At 38.2% G+C, this 26880-nt stretch overlaps 1 protein-coding gene across 1 annotated transcript in view; it reads left to right on the top strand.

The window, feature by feature from the left end:
- RYR2 (ryanodine receptor 2) overlaps positions 1–26880 on the top strand; it is a 535211-nt gene that overhangs the window by 219946 nt on the left and 288385 nt on the right. Inside the window, exons 24-25 of the mRNA XM_068548931.1 lie at positions 3304–3407; positions 12179–12262. Of these exons, the coding sequence (XP_068405032.1) occupies positions 3304–3407; positions 12179–12262 (188 nt within the window). The remainder of the gene's footprint in view (positions 1–3303; positions 3408–12178; positions 12263–26880) is intronic.

Below are 26880 nucleotides of genomic sequence, written 5' to 3'. Positions count from 1 at the left end.
GATAATACCATATGATACTTTATACTAATTAGTATGTTTGTTTATTTAGAGCTTTGCCTTTTTACATATACTCCCAATTACAAGTATGAGGTTAATTTTCCTAACAGCACACTGGGCTGTGTGTTATTATTTCAGTTTGACCAGTGATGTCACAGCTGGGGATTCTCATAGAGCTGTCAAATGCCCTGACAGCTAGCTAGCAGCTGTGCTAAGACTAGGATGTATGTTCTCTAGCTTCTAGTGCAGAATTGTTTTTCACCATTAAGACTTACTGATGCATGATCAGAAAATGGGATCCTTTCATTAATTGAGTAATGGTTAGACAGTTGTCAAATCAGCAAGCACTTACAAAGTTACCTTGTTAAGTATATAGTTTTGTGCTATATTCATTGACTTTTAAAAATAGAGGAAATGAATAAATGCTAGATAAGATATTTACCGTCAGTTAAAGTCAGTAAGAGGAGAGATATCATAAAGGTGTACCTAGTCAACTGCCAGAGGAGTTACTGACAGAATTTACCACAAGATTCCAAGATGAGGCAGAGATTTGAGTTATGGACAAAATTTGGAGAAAGATAATTACAGGCTAGGATTTAAAAACATCTGATTACAACTCCCCTCCAAAAACAAAAAACCCGTACAGTAACAGGAACTGTTTAACAGGCTTATGCGCAAGAAAGATGATTTCTATTGCAAGCTTCTAAAGGTTGCCTAAATGATTACGTTCTACAGTGAACTTCCTTATGTTTCTTCTTTTAAAAAAAGAGGAAATGTAAGGTCTCATTATTATCTATTTTTGCAGTTAAATCCAGTTCATTTCAATACCATACCTTCTATTGCTGCTAGTCTGTAGATGCTGAAAGAGAATACGGTGCCACAGAGCCATCCTGGTTGCTGCCGGTTATCCTTTACCTGGTCCTGGCTGGTTAAAGCAACGTTGGACTTTATGTTTATTGGGCCTCCAGGGTGGAGATTAAGCACTTAGTCTGTTGCTGTAGTGCTGGCACCTGGCACGTTTCCTGGGACAAGGAACATACTCAAATACTTGCTGATAGAACGAAACGGTTGTTTTCTTAGGGCTCGTTCTGGGCAAGCACAGCTCCAGGTGTCATATCAGAGGGTCAGCAATTTGGGAGAGTCTCAAACTGACACGTGAGGAGATTTCACATTGTTCTACCGTGTAACAATTGACCTTGTGTCCTGCTTCTTTTACAAGGGCTTTCCTAAAACTCCTTTCAGATAAGTGGCCACCATCCCTGACTTTATGATCTCTGTTAGTCTAGACTTAGGTACATCCCTGTTATTGAGACTAATTCCATAAATTCTTTGACATTTTAAATGAAGTGTTCAACTGTGTTTTACTTTAGAGCAGTTTGAACTGTTGAATAAGTTGGGGTTTTTTGTTTGTTTTTACTTTTTGGAAAGAACTTAGTTTCTTTAAATGTCTTTGCGATGTGTTTCACAGGAGCATCATGTAAGAGCTCTATTTTATGGAATAACATCAGGCCTGTCCATTCAGGCATTCGTGTGTCCCTTTTGCCTAGTATTCGCCTGATGTGCTTGGTACTGGGGTCACAAATTGAAAAGACCTTGCTTTAGTCAGTTTGCCTCTTTTAAGTGCTTCTGGTTTAGCTGAGTGATAGATACACAAACAGTTACAAGCTAAGTACTGTAGTGGAGATGCTAACTGTGAGGGAGGAATATTTACAACTTTTCTGGTGAAATCAGGGAGGGCTTCCAGGAGGTGGTAAATATTTGCTCTGCTGTTTTTGTGGAAGAGCAGTGAGCCTGGAGGCAGGAAAAGGGGTCAGGGAGAGGACTCAGGTGGCCCAGGTGAGAGGTTGTGAGTTTCCCAATTGTGTGCCGGCAGTGGGGCTGGAGAGACGTGACTGCAGATGTTTTGAAGTTCCACTATGGGATGTGGATAAGAGAGGGAAGGAAATCTGGGTAGATTTCTGGTTTTAGCTTGGACACCCGAGAGGATGATGGGGTCAGTTACTCTCTGGAGTAGAGAATAGAGGGGAAGTGGAAATTACATGAACGCAGATTAAATTATCTCCGGAATTGGACATGTTCATTTTTACCTTTATGTTTAGAATTTAGTGTTACATTTTGTAACTCTAGATTTCATTTCCAAAGTTACACACTTGAATAAGTAAACTATATGCTTTTGTGTAAGTCCTGTTCATTTGCAATGATCCCTGGAAAGAAAGGAATAACTATCTTGTTTTTAACTTGGCGACTCCTGAAAACTTAAAAAAAAATTCTTACTCGTGTTTACCTACTTTTTATGTGGCATTTATAAAGCCTGGTAATTATTACCATGAAGTAATTTGTTCCCTGACAACATATGGCTGTGATCGTGGTGTCACCACGGCAGTAATGCCTGTGTAATTTAGGTCTCTAAGAAGATAAAAACCTAATTACTAATGCAAGGGTACAGAACATCTTTCTCATTAATTCATCCCTAAAATCTTGAATTTAGTTTATTCTGATTGCTAATCCACTTTTTCAAGGATTAATCTGAAAAATGGCTGTGGGATGTTAACTGACTTTGGTAAAGCGCTGGAGTGATTTGTGAGAGCAGAAGTAGCTTACGTGGGGTGAAATGAACAACTGGAACCACCTCCAAGAGTTTGTATCAATCAGTCGTGATGTTAATTGATGTCTCTAATCTGTTTGGCTCTAAACAAGTAAAACTTCCCGCACATCAAAACTAAGTGATTACTACACCTTCTTACCTAGAATTCATTTCAGTTTACAAAATATTTGTTCCGTGCCTGCCATGTACCTGGCATGTTCTAGGTGTTGGGAACACATTGTCAAAAAGCAAAAGAGATCAAATTCCTGTTCCTTTGGTCATACATTCTAGTTGCAGGGAGATAGACAGTAATCCAATAAATAAAGACCTAGTCTGTTAGCAGGTGGTAACTGTTACGGGAAAAAAAAGAGTAGGGTGAGTGGGCAGATTGGCATATTAGGAAGGCGGGCAGGATGAGCCTCATTGAGAAAGTAAGATTGAAGCAAATGCTGGAAGTTGCTGGGAGAGTGGGCATGGGGGATGGACACTGGGGCCAGGAACGGTGCCAAATGGAAGACATCAGGAAGCCCAGACAATGCCAGGCTTGACCACTGACCTCGAATATTAGCTGTGCCTGGGAGATGACGGAGGCAGCTTAGCTGGGGTGATGGTCTGGGTTCCCCTTCTTGCTTCCCCCTTCGCTTTCCTCCAGGCAATTAGATCACCATCGCTAGTATCTGACCTCAGAAACTATTATATGTCGATATCCTGTTCTGTTTCAGGTTAGAGATGACAATAAGAGACAGCACCCGTGTCTGGTGGAGTTCTCCAAGCTGCCTGAACAGGAACGCAATTACAATTTACAGATGTCGCTTGAGACCCTGAAGTGAGTGTCCTAAATTTCCTATTTTCCTATCTGTATTACACGAAAGAAACCAAGTGTTGATATTATGCTTTAATTCATTTTAATTCTGGTTAGAAATTTCCATAATGCATTGGTAAATTGAATCAGTATTTGTTTGGAACAGACTTTGAGCATATTACTGTATGTCTTTGTGCTCTATGTAAGTATTTCTCGAAGAGTATTCTACAGATGTTTATGGGTATTTCGGAATACAAGGACTTTGGCATTGGATGCAGCGCCCCTCAGAGAGTCAGTCATAAATTGTTACCAGTGTGTGACTAGGTAAATAAAAGTTTGAACAAGTGTTTAGAAATTTTTATACCAATTTAAGGTATTGCATTGAGCTTTGAATAATGGCATTTATTATTAGTGTTAGTGGTAATACCATATGATACTTTATACTAATTAGTATGTTTATTTACTTAGAGCTTTGCCTTTTCACATACACTCTCACTTAACAGGTATTGGGTTAATCTTCCTAGCAGCACACTGGACTGAGTGTTATTATTTCAGATTTACCAGTGATGTCACAGCCGGGGATTCTCATAGAGCTGTCAAATGCCCTGACAGCTAGTTAGTAGCTGTGCTAGGACTGGGGTCCAGCTTCTCTAGCTTCTAGTCTAGAACAGTTTTTCACTGTAAGACTTGGTGATGCATGATCAGAAAATGGGGTCCTTTCCTTAACTCAGTAATGGTTAGACAACTGTCACATCAGCAAGTACTTAGGAAGTACCTTATTAAGTATATAGTTTTGCGCTTTTCCATCCTTGATGGCCTCAAAGAACTGGATTTGTTCCAATAGGTCACTTATCTCAAAACCTGCTTATATTAGGAATAAACCAATACTTTTGTCCTTTTTCTGTTTTGTTTCAGTTTTGTTAAGTGCAAAGAGCTAGTTCTATTGAAGCTATTTTACCAAAGACCCAGAACATAAAACTTAGACACTGTTTCAAATTCTAGGATTTGGGTCCAGGTATATATCTTCAAAGATCTGGTAGTGATTTTCCTTATGAAAATTAACAAATTGGGCCTAGAATGAGTTTAGGTTCTACTAGTAACTTAAAAGGAAAAGGAGTATATACAAATCGAGTGAATTGAGAAACCACTACAGGTAAAAAATGACAAGGCTTTGTATATATGTCCATGACAGTCTCTTACCCTGTCACATCTCACCCCACCCCCTCCCCATATCCTCAAGTCCATTCTCTAGTAGGTCTGTGTCTTCATTCCCATCTTGCCACTAGGTTCTTCATGGCCTTTTTTTTTTTTTTTTTTCCTTAGATTCCGTATATATGTGTTAGCATACTGTATTTGTTTTTCTCTTTCTGACTTACTTCACTCTGTATGACAGACTCTAACTCCATCCACCTCATTACAAATACCTCCATTTCATTTCTTTTTATGGCTGAGTAATATTCCATTGTATATATGTCCCACATCTTCTTTACTTTTTTTTTTTTTTTTTTTTTTTTAATTTTTATTTATTTATTTATTTATTTATTTATTTATTTATGGCTGTGTTGAGCCTTCGTTTCTGTGCGAGGGCTTTCTCTAGTTGCGGCAAGCGGGGGCCACTCTTCATTGCCGTGCGCGGGCCTCTCACTGTCGCGGCCTCTCTTGTTGCGGAGCACAAGCTCCAGACGCGCAGGCTCAGTAGTTGTGGCTCACGGGCCTAGTTGCTCCGCGGCATGTGGGATCTTCCCAGACCAGGGCTCGAACCCGTGTCCCCTGCATTGGCAGGCAGATTCTCAACCACTGCGCCACCAAGGAAGCCCATGTCCCACATCTTCTTTATCCATTCATCTGTCGATGGACATTTAGGTTGCTTCCATGTCCTGGCTATTGTAAATAGAGCTGCAATGAACATTTTGGTACATGACTCTTTTTGACCTATGGTTTTCTCAGGGTATATGCCCAGTAGTGGGATTGCTGGGTAGTACCAAATGTAAAATAGACAACTAGTGGGAAACAGCCGCATAGCACAGGGAGATCAGCTCGGTGCTTTGTGACCACCTAGAGGGGCGGGATGGGGAGGGTGGGAGGGAGGGAGATGCAAGAGGGAAGAGAAATGGGAACATATTGTATATGTATAACTGATTCACTTTGTTATAAAGCAGAAGCTAACACACCATTGTAAGGCAATTATACTTCAATAAAGATGTTAAAAAAAAAAGAAATGACAAGGCTTGCCTGTAATAAGGAATGCAGAACACATCACTGCGACCTCCTCTTCAGGGTCTCCTGTCTTCCTTTGTGGTCTTGATGTGAAGCTTGTACATTTAGCTTGCTAATTCACGGCAGCCCATTATTTGCCCATCTTTTACAACAAGATGTTTTTATTGAAAGTTCATGGCCTAAGATATTTTAGTTAAATTTGCAGTACATTCCCTATAATTTTAGCAATTGACAGCTAAGCCAGCTAGGCAAATCCTGGGAAGCCTGGAATGTAGAAATCTCCATACCAATCTCCTTGGTATGTTGAGCCTTTGACTGCTACACATAACCTAATCTCATTCCTAACAGCTGCTGGTGGCTGGTTTGATTATTCATCAGACCGCACGTACCATGGTGCTGTTGCCTATGACGAATGCTAATAACCCTTTTCGTATTTGTTAATATTTATATGGTTTTATGATGAACTAATTTCACTTGTTTCTTTACAATTTAAATTAGGGGGGAAAGAGCTCCTATTTCTCCAAAATTCACACTATGCCCAATTCCAGTAGTTAAAGAAAGTACAGTACTTTATGTATTTCCTTTATTCACTTGGTTAGTTGATAGGCATTAGAGCAGAGTGGGTAAGAACATAGAGTCTAGATGGTTGGATGGTCTAGATTTAAGGACTTGCTCCTACAAAGGGAATCCTAGGTTCTCTGAACCTTAGACTTTCTAACATCAGTTTAAAATGGGGATCATAGTGTATCTACTTTATGGAATTGTAGTGGGGACTAAATGATACAATATTGATAAAGCCTCTAGCACCATAATGTCTAACAGAAGAAGCACTCTGTAAAGTTCAGTTTTTTAAAAAAATATATATATATAATGTGGGTGGGATTAGCAACTTTACTCATTTAAATCTTGAGGAGTGCCAAGTGACAAATAAGCAAACGATTATTTCAGAATGTTCCTTATTTTGGATGTTGGGTGATTTCGTGTGAATATGAATTTTTGTTGCTCTTTCTGTGATTTTTTTTTATCACGTAAATTGTTGAAAAAGACAGCTTACTTCCGATTTGAATGATCATCTGTGTGCTGTACAGCACTGCAGAAATTCTGACACCCTCTTCCAGAACAGCACTGTACCACCCTAGCCTAAGCTACCATTTTTTTAAGTTGAAGTATAGTTGATTTACAATGTTGTGTTAGTTTCAGGTGTACAGTGCAGTGATTCAGTTATACATATATATATATATATGTATATGTATGTATATTCTTTTTCAGATTCTTTCCCATTATAGTTTATTACAAGATATTGAATATAGTTCCCTGTGCTATATAGTAGGTCCTTGTTGGTTATCTATTTTATATATAGTAATATATATAAATCCCAACCTCCTAATTTATCCCTCCCTCCCCCTTTCCCCTTTGATAACCATAAGTTTGTTTTGTATGTCTGTGGGTCTGTTTCTGTTCTGTAAATAAGTTCATTTGTGTCTTTCTTTCTTTCTTTCTTTTAGATTTCACATATAAGTCAAATGCTATGATATTTGTCTTCCTCTTTCTGGCTTACTTCACTTAGTATGATAATCTCTAGGTCTATCCATGTTGCTGCAAATGGCATTATTTCATTCTTTTTTATGGCTGAGTAATATTCCATTGTATATATGTACCACATCTTCTTTATCCATTCATCTGTTGAGGGACATTTAGGTTGCTTCCATGTCTTTAGCCTAAGCTACCATTATTCCCCACCTGAAACTATAAAACTGTCCCGACAGATCCAGTTGAAATATTAACCTAGCTCTTCTCTTACCCATTCTGTACTCTGATCTTTTTCAAATATTTAGTGTCATTTCTCCCTATTTGAATTCCTTTAATGGCTTCCCATTGCTGTTAAGATAAAGGCAGTACCTTAATTTGCCCAGTGGTCCTGCAAGGTCTTGCTTCCCTTCTCGCCAGCATCATCATGTAGGAGGCTACTCTTCCTTTTCCTTGTTTGCCATCACACTAGTCTTTGTTTTGCACACCTGTTTGCATGTTCCTTTCCCCTTCTTTACGTCCACTTCCTGGAATGCTCCTCTCCATGCCCTGTTCTCATACTTTACATCTCAGGTCACTTCTTCGGGAAACATTTGCTGAGCTCCTTGACTCAATAAAGCCCCCTTTCATAGGCACTCAGCCTGTTTGTATCTCTCAGCATAGAAACTGTCCAGCTATGTATAATCACAGGATGGCCTCTCTACTCCACCAGACCTAAGTTTCTTGAGGGCAGGCATCTGATTTTGATTTTATTCACCATCTTTTGAACTTTACACAGAGCTCAGTAAATATTTGTCGAATGAATGAAGCAACGAATAAGCAATAAAGCTCAGTCTCTAGCCAGGCTTTTATATACCAAATGGATATCATGGACATGGTGCCTCCAGTTCTCTCTTTGGCTTTGTGCCAGTCTGTTTCCTCTTCTTGTCGGTGGCCATATACTTGAAGTGCTAAATTGCAACACGAACCAATTATTGCCACTTAATCTTGTAGCAAATATGTGCTGAATGCATATGCAGGTTACTGTGGGAAGCACAGGAATCAGATGGAGAGCCCACCTCCAGCTCGTCCTTTTCCACTTCCCGTACTCTGTTCCTCTCTGCTAACCTCTGCACAAGCTCCACAACTCACGCTGCTCTCTCCCCACCCTCTGCAGACTTTAAAACCATTTTAAATGGCTGAGTTGAATGGTGCTAAGTCAAGTAAAATGGTTTTAATAAAGATAATATAAAGACCAAAGAGTTCTTATTCAAAGAACTTGGTGTGGTTGATAACATTAGACTTTTTAAATGATCTGTTGTTCTCATTTAAAAGTCTCTTTGGGTTAGACATAGAGTTCTTAGATATGATACCAAAAATGCGATCCGTAAAAGAAAACAAAATCAATACATTGGATCTCATTGAAAGTAAAACCTTTTGTAATACAAAAGAAACCACAAAGGAGATGAAGACTCAGGCCACAGGTTGGGAGAAAATATTTATAAATCATGTAAGTTTACATTTATAGGGTTTGTAGTAAATCATACAAGTCCTGATAAAGAACTTGTATACAGAATATATAGGTAACTCTTACAACTCTGTAATAAGAATACATATGGCCCAATTAAAAAACAGGCAAAACGCTTGAGTATGTATTTTAATAAAGAAGATATGTGAATGGCTAATAAGCACATGAAAAGATGCTCAACATCATTAGTCATTAGGAAAATGCAAACTAAATCACAATGAGATACTACCGCACACGTGCTGGAATAGCCATCATCAAAATGACAGGTATACTCAGTATTGGTGCAGATATAGAAAAAACTGAAATCTACATGTATTACTGATGGGAATGTAAAATGGCCCTGCCACTTGGTGGTTTCTTAAAATGTTAAACATAAATTTATGATACAACTTAGCAATTCTACTCCTACATACCTACCCAAGAGAAATGAAAGGCTGTGTTGACACAAAGACATGTTCATAGAAGCATTATACATAACATCCCCAAACTGGAAAAACTGCAAACATCCATCAGCTGACGAATGGATAAACAAAATGTAATAGAGCCATACAATGCAATACTGTTTAGCAATAAATGGAAATAAACTACTAATGTGCATTACAGCACGGATCAACCTAAAGAACATGGTAAGTCAAAGAAGCCTGACATGAAAGATTCAATACTGTATGATGCTATTTAGATGAAGTGTCCAGAAAAGGCAGTTCTTTAGAGACAGAAAGCACATTTCTGATTGCTTGGGGGTGGGGATAATCAATGACTTCAGACAGGCATGGAGAATCTGATGGGGTGATGGAAATATTCTAAAACTGGATTGTAGCGATGGTCATACCGTGCTAGCCATTATCGTCACTTAATGTATTAGGCAGGGTTCTCCATATGTTATAATCAGATTTCTTGGTAGGCATGCACTCAGAAGTTTGACTACCTGGATTTAAGATAAATCCCAATGTTATTGTCACCCTTGAGTTCCCTTAGAGCTGGGTTTGGGATCCTGCTTGACCCTTTCATAGCCCTGTACATATGTCACTGCATGCAAGACACTGTGTTATAGTTAATTTTTGTCTTAGTCCTCACCGGCCTGTAAGCTTATCCCCAGAACTTAGCACAGGACGTGGCATTCAAAAGATACTTACTGAATAGATAAATGAATGGAGGATGATGGCAGGAAACTTCCTGTTCCTTGGACAGTGTTTGAATAAGCATAGCCTGTGTTTGTTCTGTGAGTCAATTTTTGATTCTTCTGTTGCCAGTCAATCTCATTTGAAGTGGCACATTCTTTAGATAATTTCATAGCTTCAGTTATCTCTTGCTCTATCCATATTTTTGCAGTTTAACACTCCAAAGGTAATTTCACGGGCTCATCTCAATTTTGCCATATATAACCTAAAATTTAACTTGCTAACAGTGTGTGTAAGTGTGTGGGTTTGTGTGTGTGTGTATCTATCTCCATATTGTCATTTTTTAAGTGTTATGGAGGGTAAGTATAGATGGATTTTAGATACTTGCTGCCTTCCTTTTGCAACTGACCACACCTTAGAAATTCTGTCATCCAAAAAGTTTATGATGTTGCATCTTATTCTATTGAGGTAGGTGGAACCACTCATTGTCATGAATAGTAAAGGATGTTGTTCTACCTAGGTCTGGGGACTTTTAAGGTTGAGTTCTAAATGTGAATGGTGAGGATCTTTCTTGGGAAAATCAACAAAAGCTTATTCATTAAAGGGAGTAAAAAAAATACAGTGTATCTAAGCACTGGATAAACTGTTTCTGCCCAATTGGAACCCCGATGTGTCATGTGAAAGGGAGATTTTTCTAGAGTGGAAAGTCCAGAAAAGGATTTAAAAACATATGGGGACTTTAGTATATCATAAAAGTAGCATTTCAAATAAGTGGTAAAAATGGAATTATTCTGTAAATATTTTGTGGAGAACTGGGTATCCATCTGGGAAATAAAGTTAAATCTCTACCTTAAGACATATAGCCTCCCCTGCCCCACCCCTTCCCCGTCAAAAAAGCAAGGACATTTCCTTCAAGTGATTTAACAATTGGGAAATCTCTAAGTATCACATAAAACTCAGAAGCCATTTTTTAAAGATAGAAAAATTCAGTTATATAAAAACAAATTTAACACTCTACATAGAACACCATAAAGAAAGTAAAAAGACAAATAACAAACTGGAGAAAATATTTGTAACTCGTATCTCATATATTTGAAGAGCTTCTGAACTGCAACAAAAAACCCAAATCTAACAGAAAAGTGAACAAGGAATGTTTTCACAGAAAAAAAGGAAGTACAGATATCGCCAAAGCATACGAAAAAGGTGCTCAAATGCACTTACATTAAGAAAAATGCCAATTAAAACTGTAAATGAGACATCTCATTAGCTTATTAATTGATAACTCTGTGTTGGACCAGGTATGGGAAATAGGCAGTGTCATACCTTGCTGGTGGAAATATAAATGATTACCAGCTCTATAGACATTTGGCAATATTTGTCAAACTCTGAAATGTACCACCCCTGTGACCCAGTAATTGCATGTCTAGGAATTTATCCTACAGATGAAGGATATAGTACATGTATTAAATGTATAAGGTTATTCATTGCAGCATTGTTTGTAGTAACAAAAGATTGTGAACAGAGAATTGGGTAAGACATTATGACACACTCAGTGAATGGAACACTTCAGAGCTATTGAAAAATAAACCAGGGCTTCCCTGGTGGCGCAGTGGTTGAGAGTCTACCTGCCAGTGCAGGGGACACGGGTTCGAGCCCTGGTCTGGGAAGATCCCGCGTGCCGCGGAGCGACTGGGCCCGTGAGCCACAATTACTGAGCCTGAGCGCCTGGAGCCTGTGCTCAGCAACGAGAGAGGCCTCAATAGTGAGAGGCCCACGCACCGCGATGAAGAGTGGCCCCCACTCGCCGCAACTGGAGAAAGCCCTCGCACAGAAACGAAGACCCAACACAGCCAAAAATAAACATAATAAATAAATAATAAATAACAAATTTTAAAAAAATAAAAAAAATTAAAAAAAAATAAACCAGCTTTATATGAAGAACAGTAAGTCAAAGTCATATATCAAAGTTATATTGTAAAGTCAAGATAGCGGATTGTGGAGAACTCTTACATATAACCAATGCGTAAAAGGAAAGCAGAAACAACAACCACACGCACACACACACACACACACACACACACCTGCTTTAGAATATGCATAGATTGTAGCAGGACATTCAGGAATTAGTAGCAATCAGTGCCTTTAGGGAAAGAAACAGGAATAGAAGGAAGGGATTGTAGAGAGACTTACTTTTCAATATGTTCCTTTTTGTGTTTGAATTGAAACATTTAATTTTCAAATGTCCTACTCATTACTCAACAGTAAATAATTTACAACAAAGTAAGCTTTCCTCTTGCTTTATAACAAAATACTTCTCTCTGCATTCGAGGTGGACTATTATACCTCATTCCCAGCTGCTATTATGTTGGGTTGTTCTGGACATAGGGAAGGAATTGTTGCAGCTTATGTCTGGTTTTCTTTTCCAGGACTTTGTTGGCATTAGGATGTCATGTGGGTATATCAGATGAACACACCGAAGAAAAGGTGAAAAAAATGAAGCTGCCGAAGAAGTAAGTTGAATGTCTAAGCAATATTAAATAGTCTGTGCCTTACTTTAGTGTTACTGCACCCACAAAACTCTTGATGGAATCCTAGATGCCTTGCTTACACGTAAGCTATAAAATTCAGATTCAAAATTTAAGCTTGCCGTATTACACTAGGGGCTACATCAAGGCCATGGTGGGGTGAGAATCCATCACAGTGCCCAGAGGGGAAACAAGCTCTCAAAATATTTGGTAGTGTGTTATGAGTGTGTTATTTTTGTTTTGTGTATGTGTGTGTGAACACGCGTGCCCACATCCTAACTGATTGGATATGGTTTCCCACTTTCCACCAGAAGATGTATAATTTCATTTATTTTTACAAAGAAAATCTATTTCAGGATTAGTTATGCAGTCAGTGTTATCACCTCCACTTTAAGATGAGAAAACGGAGGCACTGGGTGCTCTCGGAGTTATTTTGCCTGCTGTGCTACAACCTCTGTGACCTTGTTTAACTGCTTAAAACTTCAGCTTTCTCAGCTGCGAACAGGTATTAATACGGGAAGTTTTAGGGACTAAATGAGTATAAGTGCTTAATAAATGATAACTGTTACATATTGTTACTTTTTCTTTATTTAGTTTAGTTTACGTATTCAAGCCACTCTTCTGAGGCCTGCATGTTGTAAATAGCAGGCCTGGAAATGTGCTAAGTAATATCATGGAGATATAAACAAAGTAGCCACTCCATAATTTCTATCAGTCACCCCAGATAAACATAAAATTAAAGTAGAAACCGTGTGCTTGCTATGCGAGTGCAAATTCTAGCAGTTCCTTTAGGCCAACGAACCTTTTTACTCAGATCTTCCATTAAAAAATATGTATAACAACATATCCTACAAGGTTATATAAAGTATAGGACTAGTTTTGAGGCTCAAAACCATATATGCATAAAACGTATGTACATATTTTTAGGGATATATGCTTATTTGATAAGACTATTTTTCTAAAGCAGTGGAATCATAATTCTAGATAGTAACTACCTTTGTTGGAGAATAGGCAAGGGTGTTGAAAGGGGAGGAGCACACAGATAAATACAAGGGTGTTGGTAATGTTCTAATTTTTAACATGGTGGTGGGTTAATGGAGTTCATTTCATTATAATGCTTTAAAGTATATTCTCTTGTATGTATCCAAAAATAGTTATTTTTAAAAATAAAAATATGACAGGTATACATCCAAATATATCATTAATCTCAATAAATGGGAATCAGTGAAATTCTCCAGGTAAGATACAGTGATTGTCAGATTAGATTCAGAAAGATAACTCATGTTGTATACACCTCACAAAAATAAAACCCAGCTAAAGGAGACACATTGAGAAATTCAGAATGTGAAAAGTTGAAAAAAAAAATGAGAACATGATGTTCCAAGTAATATTATTCAAAAGGAAACTGCAATTTCCTTTTTGTCAGTTGCCTTATATAAGACAAAATAGCTCTGAAAGCAAAATTAAGGAAAGAAGCACACTGTATAAGGATCCAAAAAATAAGCATTATGCTAATACTACTCATGTATGCACCAAGTAAAATGGCTTCAAAAAATCAAGAAAGCAAAATATTAATAGATTTTCCAAAATAAATAGACAAATGTAAAATCATAGTGATAATTCCTAACATAACTCCCAGAAACTAATATGTGTAACAGATAAATATTAATGAAGAATAATAAAAATTTAACCCCTTATAAATTAAAAGCTTGACATATATAGAACACTAAACACATGGAACATTTATAAAACTCAACATCCTTTACAACATGAGGACATTGATATTGTAAATATCATATTTATTGAATCACAGGAAATAACAGTAACAATCAAAAAATCATGTAAAGTCATGACATATTTAAAAATTTTAAAACATAGTTCTAAATAGCTTATAGATCAAACATATCATTGTGAAAATTTAAAATACAAGAATGGCAAAGGCAAAGACTTCATATCAAAACATGAGTTGCATATTTAAAGCAATACTTGGAGAAAGCATGTTTTAGAAACCTAATAAGCAGGAAGAAAAATCTCTGAAAAGATTGATAAAAGAAAAAATAAATATTTCTTTTGGCAATTATAGGGATATTTTAAGACGGACCGCAAACTGTAACAAATTTATTAATTAACAAATTAGTTTCTAAGTTAAATAATACTGACAATTGTATATAATATTATCAAAACTGACCCATGAAGAAAGAAAATGTTAATAGAGCTACAGCTATTAAAGGACTTGAATTAATAGTTTAAAATACACACACACATCCCAAACCACTTTTCTGTTGATTTCCAGCAAATAGTTAAGAATGGGTAATCTCAAATGAAAAAGAAGCAGCACTTTACAGCTTATTATCTGACAATAAAATAAATAAAATAAAGCCCAGATGAGGGTAGTGTGAGGAAGGGAAATTGTAATCCAGCTTCACTTATGGGCATAGGTACAAAGCAATGCTAAGTAAAATATTAGCAAACTTAACTCAGCAGTATATTATGACCCAGCTAAATTTATTCCAGTAATAAAGAGATGGGTTAACATTAGAAAATATATTTATTAAATTCACACTAGAGTGAAGGAGAAAATTCATATGATCATGCCAATATGTTTAGTAATAAATATTTCATAAAATGTTTTACTTATAAGCATATGAACTCTTAGCAAGCAGTAGTCTGAGAGAACCTTCTTAACCTGACAAAAGGCCAATAGCAACCAATAATCTATAAGGTAAAACCCCAAAGTTTTTCCTTTAGGATTCAGGAATAAGACATATAAACTACTATTACCTGATGTATTCAATATAGCCAATGCAGTGAGACAAGAAAAAAATTACGAGTTTTGGAAAGGAAGAAAACATACTGTTGTCAATAGCAGGTAATGTTATTGCATTGAAAACTCAGGAGGATCTACAGTATTATTTGTTGACAATAAGTACAGCAATATTGCTAGATCAATACCTTTAAAATATCATTTAGAAGTGCAAAAAAAAAAACAAAAGAAAGAAAAAAAAGAAATCCCTAAGGTAGATGAGAAATCTAACCAAAGAGGTGCGAGATCTCTATAGACTAAATGTTTAAATTGGATTTAAAGTCTTTAAAGACTATCTAAATAGAGATAGATCATGATCATGGATGGTACCACAAATATATCGGTTCTCCTCCAATTAATCTTAGAATCAATACTATTCCAGTCATTCCGCCAACAGAGGTTTTTAAGCAGCTTGATAAGCTATTCTAAAATATATGTGGAATTTCAAAGGCTCAAGAATATCTAGAAGTCTTTTACAAAAGAAGATAAACTTGCTCTGCTAGATATCAAGACTTATGATGAAACTATGGTAATGAAGGAAGTGTTACAATGGTACTGGGTTAGACAAATTGAGACAGAGTTCCCAAATATATACATGCATATATACAAATTTGACATATGCCAAAGATCTTGTTATAGATAAGTGGGGAAATGAAAACTGATCCATCAATGGTATTCATATAATTGACTAGCAAAATAGAAAAAAGTTAGGTCTCTACCTTATGCTATACACAAACATTTGCAGGTTAATTCAAGACCCAATTGCACAAAACAAAAATACTTTTAGAAGACGAGTGGAATATCTTCATGACCATGAGGTGGAGAAGGACTTTTTAAATCAGAAAAAAACACAAAACACAAAAGAACGCTCACTTCATTTAAGTCTTTGCTTAAATATAAACTCCTCTGAGAGGTCTTCCTTAAGCATTCTATTTATAATGCTCTGATCATTTTCTTTAACCTGCTTTATTTTTTCACTTGCACTCCTACAGCTGATGTTATTTATTCGTTTAGTTTTTGGGTTGCCTAAACTGAAATATGCACTCAATAAGAGGCCGGGGCTTTGTTTACTACAAGGCCCCCAGTTTCTAAAATACCTAGTACAGGAGTGATGTCTGTAACATGACAGCATAAGATGTTCCTCCTTTTCATCCCCCTTTTATAAATCAGTGAATTAGATATCCGTACATGAATAAGAGTCCCTTTGTGGGGTTTCTGCAATTCGCACCTAGCTCTCAGGGACCCAAGAGGAATCTTGCTCACCAGTGCATCTGGTAGGAGATAGAGAAACATCCCTATAAGCTGCAGACCTAATGAAGCCAGTAAGGCTGCCTGGGCCCCTTTCCTGGCTGTGGGACCAGAATCTGGTGAGTGTGAATCAGGCAGGTACGCACCCATGACAGACAACTTGCAGAAGTCCAGCCCTCCCAAAGGGAGATGCCAACACACCATTGGAGAAAAAAAGAACAAAGAAAAAAACAAACAAAAAGAGAAACAGGAGTTTGATCACAGCGGAGGCAGTAGGAGAAACTTTTCCCAGCACCACCCCACCCCCAAGAAGGTAGTGATCGGGCTGATTTATGTGGCAGAGACGTCTCTTCCTTGGAGAAAGAGGAGGAGCATGAGAGCGCCCTACTGCCTTGGCTGGGTGGGACTTGGCTGGAGAAACCCATTTCTCTCCACTGGCACCTGGAGTACTAAGGTGGGAGCTTGCAGCTGGGGGCTGGGAGGACTTTGAAATAGAAGTAGATAAGAATTTCAAATGGCCTTAAAGGGGCTGCACTCAGCAGAAAGTTTACCCACATGCCTTTGGGAGTGCCACTCCCGGGATCTCCCTACCAGGACTGTGGGCACCCCTAACTCACCGAGTGCTAAACCCACACCTCCCTCCCACTCTGCTGCCAGCTCCCTGTGCACACGTCTGGTCAAGGAGGGTGAGCTCCAGTAGACAGACCATGTGGATGGGCAAGGGATAGACCACAAGCTTGAGCTATAGCGCCGCCTTCTGGAAAACAAAAGAGAGGTTTCTGATAGCCAGCCTGGTGAGTTATAAGAACCAGAAAAGACATGAAAGCTCAGTTAAGGTGCTTTCTGCTACTTCAAATGCAAAAAGCAGAAACACATGACTACAACCAATATGGAAAAGTCAAGGGAATATGGCATCACAAAAAGAGGATGGTAGTTCTCCAGCAGCTGAGCTCAATGGCATGGAATATTGTGATCTAACTGATAAAGAATTCAAAATAGTATTAAGAAATTCAGCGAGCCACAGGAGAACTCAGAAAGGCAATTTAGTGAAATCAGAAGTAAAATTAATGAATGGAAGGAGTACTCTAACAAAGAGAATGAAATTATAAAAAGAGCCAAACAGAAATACTAGAACTAAAGTATTCAGTGAATGAGATGAAGAATGTAACACAGAACATATGTAGCAGAGCAGACCATGTAGAAGAAAGAGTAAATGACTTGGAGGATAGGAATATAGAAATAATACAATTAGAAGAGGAGGTGAAACTAAGATTTAAAAGAGTGATGAAAGCCTATAAGAGCTGTCAGATTCTATCAGAAAAACATATATCTGAATAATTGGGCTCCAGAAGGAGAGGAGAGGGAGGAGGGGGCAGGGACTTTGTTTAAAGAAATAATAGTTGAGAACTTCCCAGGCCTGGGGACAGACTTAGACATACAAGTCCATAAAGCTGAAAGAACACCCTATTATCTCAATGTAAAAAGACTTTCTCCAAGACACATTGCAATGAAACTGTCAAAAATCAGTGATAGGACTTCCCTGGTGGCGCAGTGGTTGGGAACCCACCTGCCAATGCAGGGGACACGGGTTCAATCCCTGGTCCAGGAAGATCCCACATGCTGCGGAGCAACTAAACCCATGTGCTACAATTACTGAGCCCGTGTGCCACAGCTGCTGAGCCTGCGCTCTGGGGCCCGTGAGCCACAGCTGCTGGGCCTGCGTACCTAGAGCCCATGCTCTGCAACAGGAGAGGCCACCGCAGTGAGAAGCCCGCACACCGCAACGAAGAGCAGCCCCCGCTCGACGCAACTAAAGAATGCCCGTGTGCAGCAACGAAGACCCAATGCAGCCCTAAATAAATAAATACATAAATAAATTAATTTTAAAAAATCAGTGGTAAAGAAATTATCTTAAAGCACATCAGGGGAAAAAAGAAAGTAAGGTACAGAGGAACCCCATTAGACTATCAGCTGATTTCTCAGCAGAAACTCTACAGGCCAGGAGAGGGTAGAATGACATATTCAAAGTGTTGAAAGATTAAAATTGCCAGCCAAGAATAGTGTATGCAACAAAGTTAGCTTTCAGATAAGAAGGAGAAATAAAGGCTTTCCCAGACAAAAGCTGAGGGAGTTCACCGCCAGTAGACCTGCCTTGCAGGAAATGCTGAAAGGAGTTCTTCAAGCTGGAATGAAAAGATGCTGACACAGGACAACATACGAAAATAGACAATACACTGGTGCTGGAGAGACAGAGGCAGTTTGGACCAGAGAATTGTAACTCCATGTTGGGGGGGGTGTTGCCCACTCAACTATCGTATAAAAGTTAAAGGCAAAGAGTAGTAAAAAGAACTATAGCTACTATAAATCAATAATGAATATACAACATAAAAAGAGGTAAGTTGTAACATCAGTAATATCAGTTGTAATATAAGTAATATAAGAAGGAGGAGCAAAAGATGGAGCCTTCATAGGCTTTCACAGGTGAGTTGCGATAGCTGATGAGCCTAAAATGGATTGTTTTTATCTATACGATTTTTCATGTAATTTACAAGGTTACCACAAGACAAAAGTCTATATAGAATGGATTCACAAAGACAAAGAAAGGGGGAAAACAGAAGCACACCAACATGGAAAATAATCAATTTATGGAAGTAGACATAGAAGGAGAAAGAAACAGTGGAAATACAAAGCAACCAGAGAGCCATTAATAAGATGGCATTAGTGTGCGCTTACATATCAATAATTACTCTAAATGTAAATGGATTGAATTTGCCATTCGAAAGGTATGAAGTGGTTAGGTGGATAAAAACACAAGACCCAACTATATGCTGCCTACAAGAGACCCATTTCAGATTTAAGGACACACATAGACTCAAAATGTAATTAGAATGATGTGCTACATTCCCTATTGGAAAATAGGCAATCTGAGTGTTAGGTGTTTTTTTTTTCTGATAATACAGATCATTTCACTTAAAATCCTTAAAGACTTTTAAAAAATATGTGATTGATTGTAGCTCAGTTCTCACTTTCTCCCTCTTCCTCCTCTCTAAACAAACCTGCAGACAGCTGAATGGTACAGCACCTAACTGTCTGTTCTTAAATTCATAAACCTTCCCACATTTGTTGTAAAATTAAGCTCTTGACCCACTGCAGAATTTGATGAGCAGAGTCCAGCTGCTATAGGAATAAAGAAAAACGCAACTAAACAGGAATCCAGTCCCAGAGCTTGTGGTTCCCAGTATCTCATATCCCTGAGTAGCTGAGATTTTTTTTAAATGTAAAGGTTTAAATGAAAATAAAATTCTTGTCTGAATACTAATGCCTTTTATTCAGACTTTTTGTTAGCACTTCTCTGCTGTTAAATCAAACCAAAACATAGGTCAGGAACTGGTTGCTTGTAGGTATCGCTGGGAAGTACGAGGTAGTGTTGAATTGTGAAAGAACATACTCGAATCCTTTGAGAGGTATTTAAGACTAGTGCTAAATTCCCTGGCTCCTGCACCACGTCCTTCCCCCTCATGCTGTGTAGCCACTGTAGTGATGGGAAGCGGTATCTCTCAGGCATATTGGGGCAGATAGAAGGTTAAGAATGATATTCTCAATGCTTATACGTATATGTAAATTTAAAATGGCTTTCGGAAATGAATGCTTAGAGGGATACCAAATGTGCAGACCCAAATTTATACAGTGCATATAGACACAAACACGTGCACAAAATTCAGTGTATATAAATATTTACCTAAATGAAAAATAGTGTTACAAATGCAGCTGGATTTTTTTCTGTGAGGATGAGGCCCTGTGATTGTGAAGAAAAAAATATTTATATACCCTTTTTATGTGTAGCAAGTAAATTTCACAGACCACAAATTTTAAAATGTGCTCATGTGTAACGTTCTTCATTTGCTCTCGTCGGACTTAATTTCATATTTAAACCCAATGGGCCTTGCAGGCAGAATGCAGCTTGATAGTGGAAACCTAATCCTTGTCTGTTCAGTACAAACTCCATTAAAATCACTGTTTTCTGTGTTTATTCTCACCTTTATGTTTTGATTCAAAGGTCATCTTCTCCAGCTGTCTTTCTCTACCTCTTTAAAATTGCACCCTATTTTAAATTGTACGTCCTCTCATGCTCCCTTTTCTGCTTGATTTTTCCTCACGGCACTTATATCCTCTGACATACTATTATTTTATGTTTATTTTGTTTATTGCCTGATTCCTCATCTAAATGTAATTTCTATAAAGATACAGATTGTTTATCCATGTTATTCAGTGATATTAGTTCCTAGAACAGGGCCTGAAATATTCAACTACAGAATGAATATTTGTTAAGTTTTAATTCAAGGTTTACCCCCTTCTCATTCCCAGGGCTATACGTCTGTTTTGGACACTCACCTGATGGGGAGGGGACATTGGATACTTGGGCATTCTCTTTTGAGTTTGCTGTCAGGGGCTGAATTATATCAAAGAAAACTAGAGCCAGACAGAAGTTAAAGCCATAAAGGCAAATTTTATTCCAGAACTATTGCAATAGGGGAAGAGAGATCTCAGTAGTCACATAACAGCAAGAACATGCGGGGATTTGTAGCTCAGGACCAGAGTGGGGGACAGTGGATGGAAAATTACTAAGAGGAGACATTAAGGAAAAGGGGGATTCTGGTAAAGCCAACTTGATAGGGTTCTTGCTGAAGGCAGACCAGAGTGATAGGCTGTGAAAGGCGGGGGATGAGGGGTGGGATCGGAGGTCACAGGTGGGGGGTTCCACTAACTTGACCTAGCAGGATTCTTGCTAAAACTGGACTAAACGAAGCAAGGACAGAGCCCAAGGTCAGAGGCCAGGTCAGAAAGAGGACTCAGAGGAGCCTGACTCAAGTTTGGCCAAAGGGAGGTCTTTGTTAATCGTCTTCATGCGTCTCTGCCAGCATCTTACTGGTCTCGGGTGGCCTCGGCCTGCAGCGGCTTGAAGCAGGATTTCGGCTCCTGGCCGGGGACTGAAGTCGGGCTGTGGCAGTGAGAGCCCTGAATCCCAACCACTAGACCAGTGCTCAGTGACAAGGCCCCTGGTCCATCAGCTTTGTAGAAACGAATTCCCTCAAAGAGATGGAAAGCAGTGAAACAGGTGAAGTGTTTATTAGGAGGAAAAAGGGTACGTGTGAATAGACTCACACGGGCAGATGCAGAGAAAGAGTCGTGCCCTCGTGGTAGTTTGAATCACTTATATGGGGCATTTCTTCCGGGTTTCCTCTGGCCAGTCATCTTGCTTTGCCTGGTTCCGAGTCTGTATTTGGTTCATCTCAGGGCCCTCCCCTGTGTGTGCGCGTGCGTCTCTTAGCCAACGTGGATTCTAGCGAAGAGGCCTGTGGGTAGGTGGACATCACCTACCATGGGGTGGCGCCCCCTCCCTTTTTGACCTCCGAGGAGCCTTTCCGTGCATGTGTAGTTGAGAACGCCTCCTTGGCTTCGAGAATGAGGAAATGTGGTCTGTCTCCGTTTTTATCTGGGCAGGGCTCAGCTCCTCTTATTACCCTCCGGCTCTTGTCTTCATCTTGGAGTACCTGTTCATCTGGGGCCCGTCTGTCTCCTGCCTCATGATGGGATGCGTGTTCTCCTGACTGACCTTTGGACCACACGCTGGGACTCTCCTCCTCATCTCTTTTGTGTCCTCTAGGTCCTTGCCCTGCTTTTAGCTTCACTTATGCCTCTTTAAGAGGAGGCTGGAAACCTAGGAATGCCCTCTCTGGCAACTTGGGGACTGCAGTCTCTTGGTGGAGGGAGGAGGGAAGGTTGCCTGGCAGCCTAGACTCGGTTTGTTGCCAAATCTGTTCTCCTGAAACTGTGCTGCGCAAGGGTTGGGGTGTGGGAGATTCTGGAACCTGGCCATTCTCCTGGGTCCAATCTGGTAAGCAAGACAGAAGTTCCCCTCAGCTCTGGATCTGTCTGGTCTCCATCTGGGCAGGGGGCTGGAGAGCCCTGGCTTCCCTCCAGGTCTCCTCTCCTCCAGGCTCTGGAACATTCAGCCTGTCTGGGGCTGGACAGACTGGACTCTTTATCTGGTCTCCTTTTATGTTCCAACACATCAGGGCCTTGCGCTTTTGGTGTTCATAAGTAGAGCTTTTAATATCAGAAGGCTTTTCTCTAAAGACTGTTGTCTCTGCAGTGAATTTTCAAAGCCTATTTTAAAAATCCAAAACCCAAGAATGGCTTTTTTTTGGTCTCTCTTGAAATGACCCTCTCTTGGTTTTGTTTCAAACAGGCTGTGAGGTACAGGGAGGCCTTGGGTTAAAAAAGGAATTAGTGGTGGGGGACACACAGGGCATATCATCATATTACACGTTTATTTAAAAACAAAACGAAGAAGTGTAGTAGTAGAAGAAATAGATCCCTGTCCTTTTCCCTTCTAATTTCTACACTGAAATTATTCTCCTGTATTTGTTTTCTGGAGAAGGGTTTTTGAATATTCTCTATCTCCTTTCTGTGAGAATGTCAGCCCAGTATTCATTTTTGATAGATGTGCTTCCAGCAAAACTTGTTGTTAATCTCTCTGGCGTGCAGTCATCTGAGATTTTTCCCATTTGTTCCAAGGTACTTGAAGCGCTGATTTGGTTTTGAAATTTACAGCTAACATCCACTGAACTTGGACATAATCTTTTCATGTTTACCGTGCATCTTTCACAACGTAATGACTTCCAAGCTTCATTTAACCCGACTCATACTAAACAAGTAAGCTTGAGAGATGGGAGAGGCTGGAAAAAAAGAAAAGGCTTGTTCCTTAGTGTTTTTGGTATTCTGCCACATTTTTGTTGCACCACTTTAATTGGCCCTTAAGTGATATTCTACTGAACACTTTTTTCAAAGGCTCATTTAGAATTCCTGCTTAGAAAAAAATGTGGGTCAGGTGGGAATGAAGCACAAAACTGAATTGCTGCTTCACGTGGCAGTTCATCAGTAGGGCTAAGTATTATCAATTTTTTTGTTTACATCTTTGGTAATTTGATGCAAATGAAACTGGCAGTTTGCCAGTAGGTTTTTCTTTTTTTCAGGCAAAGACGTATTTAAAAAGAAATTTTACTGTAAGAAAACTGACGCCCAGAGAGTTTATGTAATTTGTTAATCTCACTTTTAAAATATTATTGCATTATATACTACATCAAAATAAAACTAAGCTAATAGCTACAAAAGAACTTTGATGCTTTGGAAATGAACATATTGAATGTATTTGTTTAATACCATATATATTCCTCATAACCTAAATTTACAAAATGATTGTTAGCACTGCAACTTTGCATATTAAAGTAAAGGAAGTTAACACCTACTAGACAAATAGATGGCAGAAGAAAGAGATCTATTAACTGATTCTGGCAGAATTTTCCCAGAAAGCTTGAGAAGGTAGACTGTAATACATAGATGTCTTTAATATGAGCTATATTTATTTTGTATTAATATAATTACTAATGACATGCCTTTTCCCTATGATTTGGCTTACAAAATTCTACTTCCCAAGAATTGTTGTAGCAGTCTTTCCTTTATTTCTTTTAAATCTCTGGAAATCAATCTGAAGCTTTACTTGGAACCATTTAGCTTCGAAGATTCACATCAGTCACATTTTATTCAAAAGCTTTGTTCTTTATTCGTTTTCAATCACAAAAAGAAAATAGTTTATATTAGTAGTTAGTTGATCTTTATGTACCTAATTAACTTGTATTAATAAGATGAAATGGACATTATTTGCTGAGGTACATTTATGCACTTTTTAAAAATCTCATTTTGGTATAATGATTTGATTCTTACTTTGTCATGTCTTACATAAAGAAAAATGGTCTTGTAAATCCTCATTGATGCCACTGGTTAAAGTATTCATGATGTCATCATTTTTATCAACCTACTGAGGTTGAAGTCTATTAATTTCAAAGATATTTGTATTTTTACTGTAGAAGATGAAGTAAAACTGTGGAAATAAGGTTCAGGTGAAAAGGGAATTAGTAACTTTAATTTGGATGGGACTATTGGCCATTTAAAAGAACCACTTTAAATTCTTTCTTGCACAGGGCTATGAAGAAGAGCAAGTAAAATGAATCGTAGTCTACATCTGAAAATGAGTGTGAACTAATCATTGTGTTATTTCAAATCAACAGATGCAAATGCGTCTCCATAGGTTTTCCTTGTGATCACAAATTAAAGCAACATTAGTAGATATTCTATATAGGAAGAGGAAAATTTAGAAAATAAAGAGAAATGCTTATGCCAATATTATATATACATATACTATATATATATACTATAGACATATAGTAGACTGTGTAGTTCTACTATAGATTAGTAAAACTTATCTATAATTTTTTATAGAAAATACCCCTCAAAAATTCCTCCCCATGCCATGTAAGACATGGCTGGCAAGTCTACCATTAGAATTGGTTGCAGGGGAAGGATCTTTCCTCTTTTAGAGGGCATATATCCCTCACTGAGGTAGCATAGGCTCTAGTCAACTATTCATAGATTAGCTTCAAAACTTGACCATATGTGTATCCTCTGTGACAGGTAGGAGGGGTCAGGACCACTGGAAAATGAGAGAAAAAAGAGAATTGTGTACTGTTATGCTACCATGTGCTGGGTGATTGTGGGGAAAGTCAAGAGGAGGGTGAGAAATAGAGGTGGGAAGATGGGAGAGTACAAAAGACCAAGTCTTTTTTTTTTTTCCAATTGAAGTATAGTTGATTTACAATGTCCTGCCAATCTCTGCTGTACAGCAAAATGACTCAGTTATACAGATATATACATTCTTTTTTTGTATTTTTTTCCATTATGGTTTATCATAGGATATTGAGTATAGTTCTCTGTGCTGTGCAGTAGGACCTTGTTTATCTATTCTGTATATAATCATTTACATCTATTAACCACAAACTCCCAACCCATCCCTCTCCCTACCCCCCTCCCCCTTGGCAACCACAGTCTGTTCTCTGTGTCCACGATTCTGTTTCTGTTTTCGTAGATAGGTTCATTTGTGCCATATTTTAGATTCCACATATAAGTGATATCATATGGTATTTGTCTTTCTCTTTCTGACTTAACTGCACTTAGTATGATAATCTCTAGTTCCATCCATGTTGCTGCTAGTGGCATTATTTCATTTCTTTCTTATGGCTGAGTAGTATTCCATTGTATATATGTACCACATCTTTTTTATCCATTCATCTGTTGAGGGACGTTTAGGTTGTCTCCATGTTTTGGCTATTGTGAACAGTGCTGCTATGAACATAGGGGTGCTTGTATCTTTTTAATTACAGTTTTGTCCAGGTACATGCCCGGAGTGGGATTGCTGGATCATATGGTAATTCTATTTTTAGTTTTCTGAGGAACCCCCATACTGTTTTCCATAGTGAGTGTACCAATTTATATTCCCACCAACAGTATATAGGAGGGCTCCCTTTTCTCCACATTCTCTCCAACATTTGTTATTTGTAGACTTTTAAATGATGGCCATTCTGACCGGTATGAGGTGGTACCTCATTGTAGTTTTGATTTGCATTTCTCTAATACTTAGTGATGTTGAGCATCTTTTCATTTGCTTACTGGCCAGCTGTATGCAAAAGACCAAATTCTTTATCATTACCCCCAACCCTGCTTCCAGCAAATAATGTTAAATTTAGAAATTAGATGATACTGGCTTGATCACCTCTTGGTGCATTTGAAATGCATTGAGAGCTCTTTCTTGAAGAAATTATTTTCCGAGTGAGAACTTATATATAGGCTGTGCTTGCAGTCGACAGACGTCCATTTAAACATCAAAATTCTATAAAATACAGTGATTTGTGTGAGTGATTAAAAAAATCCCATGTGGCTTCTTTATAGAAAAACAAAGAAAAAATATTGATAATTACCCAAACATACAGAGTTCTGATTTAAAACAGAACAAAACTTCATGTCAATAAATTTAGCTCGTGGATGTAAATGAAGTGACATAAGGTGGTAGTTAGCCATAATTTTTGCAGTTGCCAGGTCAATCTGATCTCTTTAAACCAAACAAAATATTCTCTAAAACTTTTGCCTATAGATAAATCATTTATAAAATAGAAGATGCCTTATAATGAAATAGGAGTATTTAAGGTAAAGTCAACTTTATTCAACCTTACATTATTTATTGCTGTCATACATGGATTCATTTAACAAATTTTTATTGAATATCTACCACGTATCAGGCACTATTCTAGTTCCTGGGGATAGCTATGAGCAAAGCAGTTCTCAACTCCCTGCTGTTAAGGAGCTTACCTTGTAATCAGGCTAGCCGTAGTCCAGAATAATTAGAAGAAGAAAGATTATGTATAGTTTTATCTTAAAGACCATTTTCTCATGCTCTGATAATTTCTTAAACTTAGCTTAATTATCTGGTGAATTTTCTTTACTTTGTTTGCACCAAAGGAGAATCTTTGAGATGAAGATAGATATCTCTTTATATTCATTCTGTAAATAAAGTTAATTCTTTGAAAAACTATAGACTGAAAGGCTGCTCTCTGCTGGGCACTCTTTTAAGTATAATGACAATTAGAAAAATGGATCAGGG

Source organism: Eschrichtius robustus, chromosome 7, assembly GCF_028021215.1.
Source record: "Eschrichtius robustus isolate mEscRob2 chromosome 7, mEscRob2.pri, whole genome shotgun sequence".
Taxonomy (NCBI): domain Eukaryota; kingdom Metazoa; phylum Chordata; class Mammalia; order Artiodactyla; family Eschrichtiidae; genus Eschrichtius; species Eschrichtius robustus.
The sequence above is the reverse complement of the archived record's forward strand: the minus strand, read 5'-3'. Positions and strand labels throughout refer to the sequence as shown.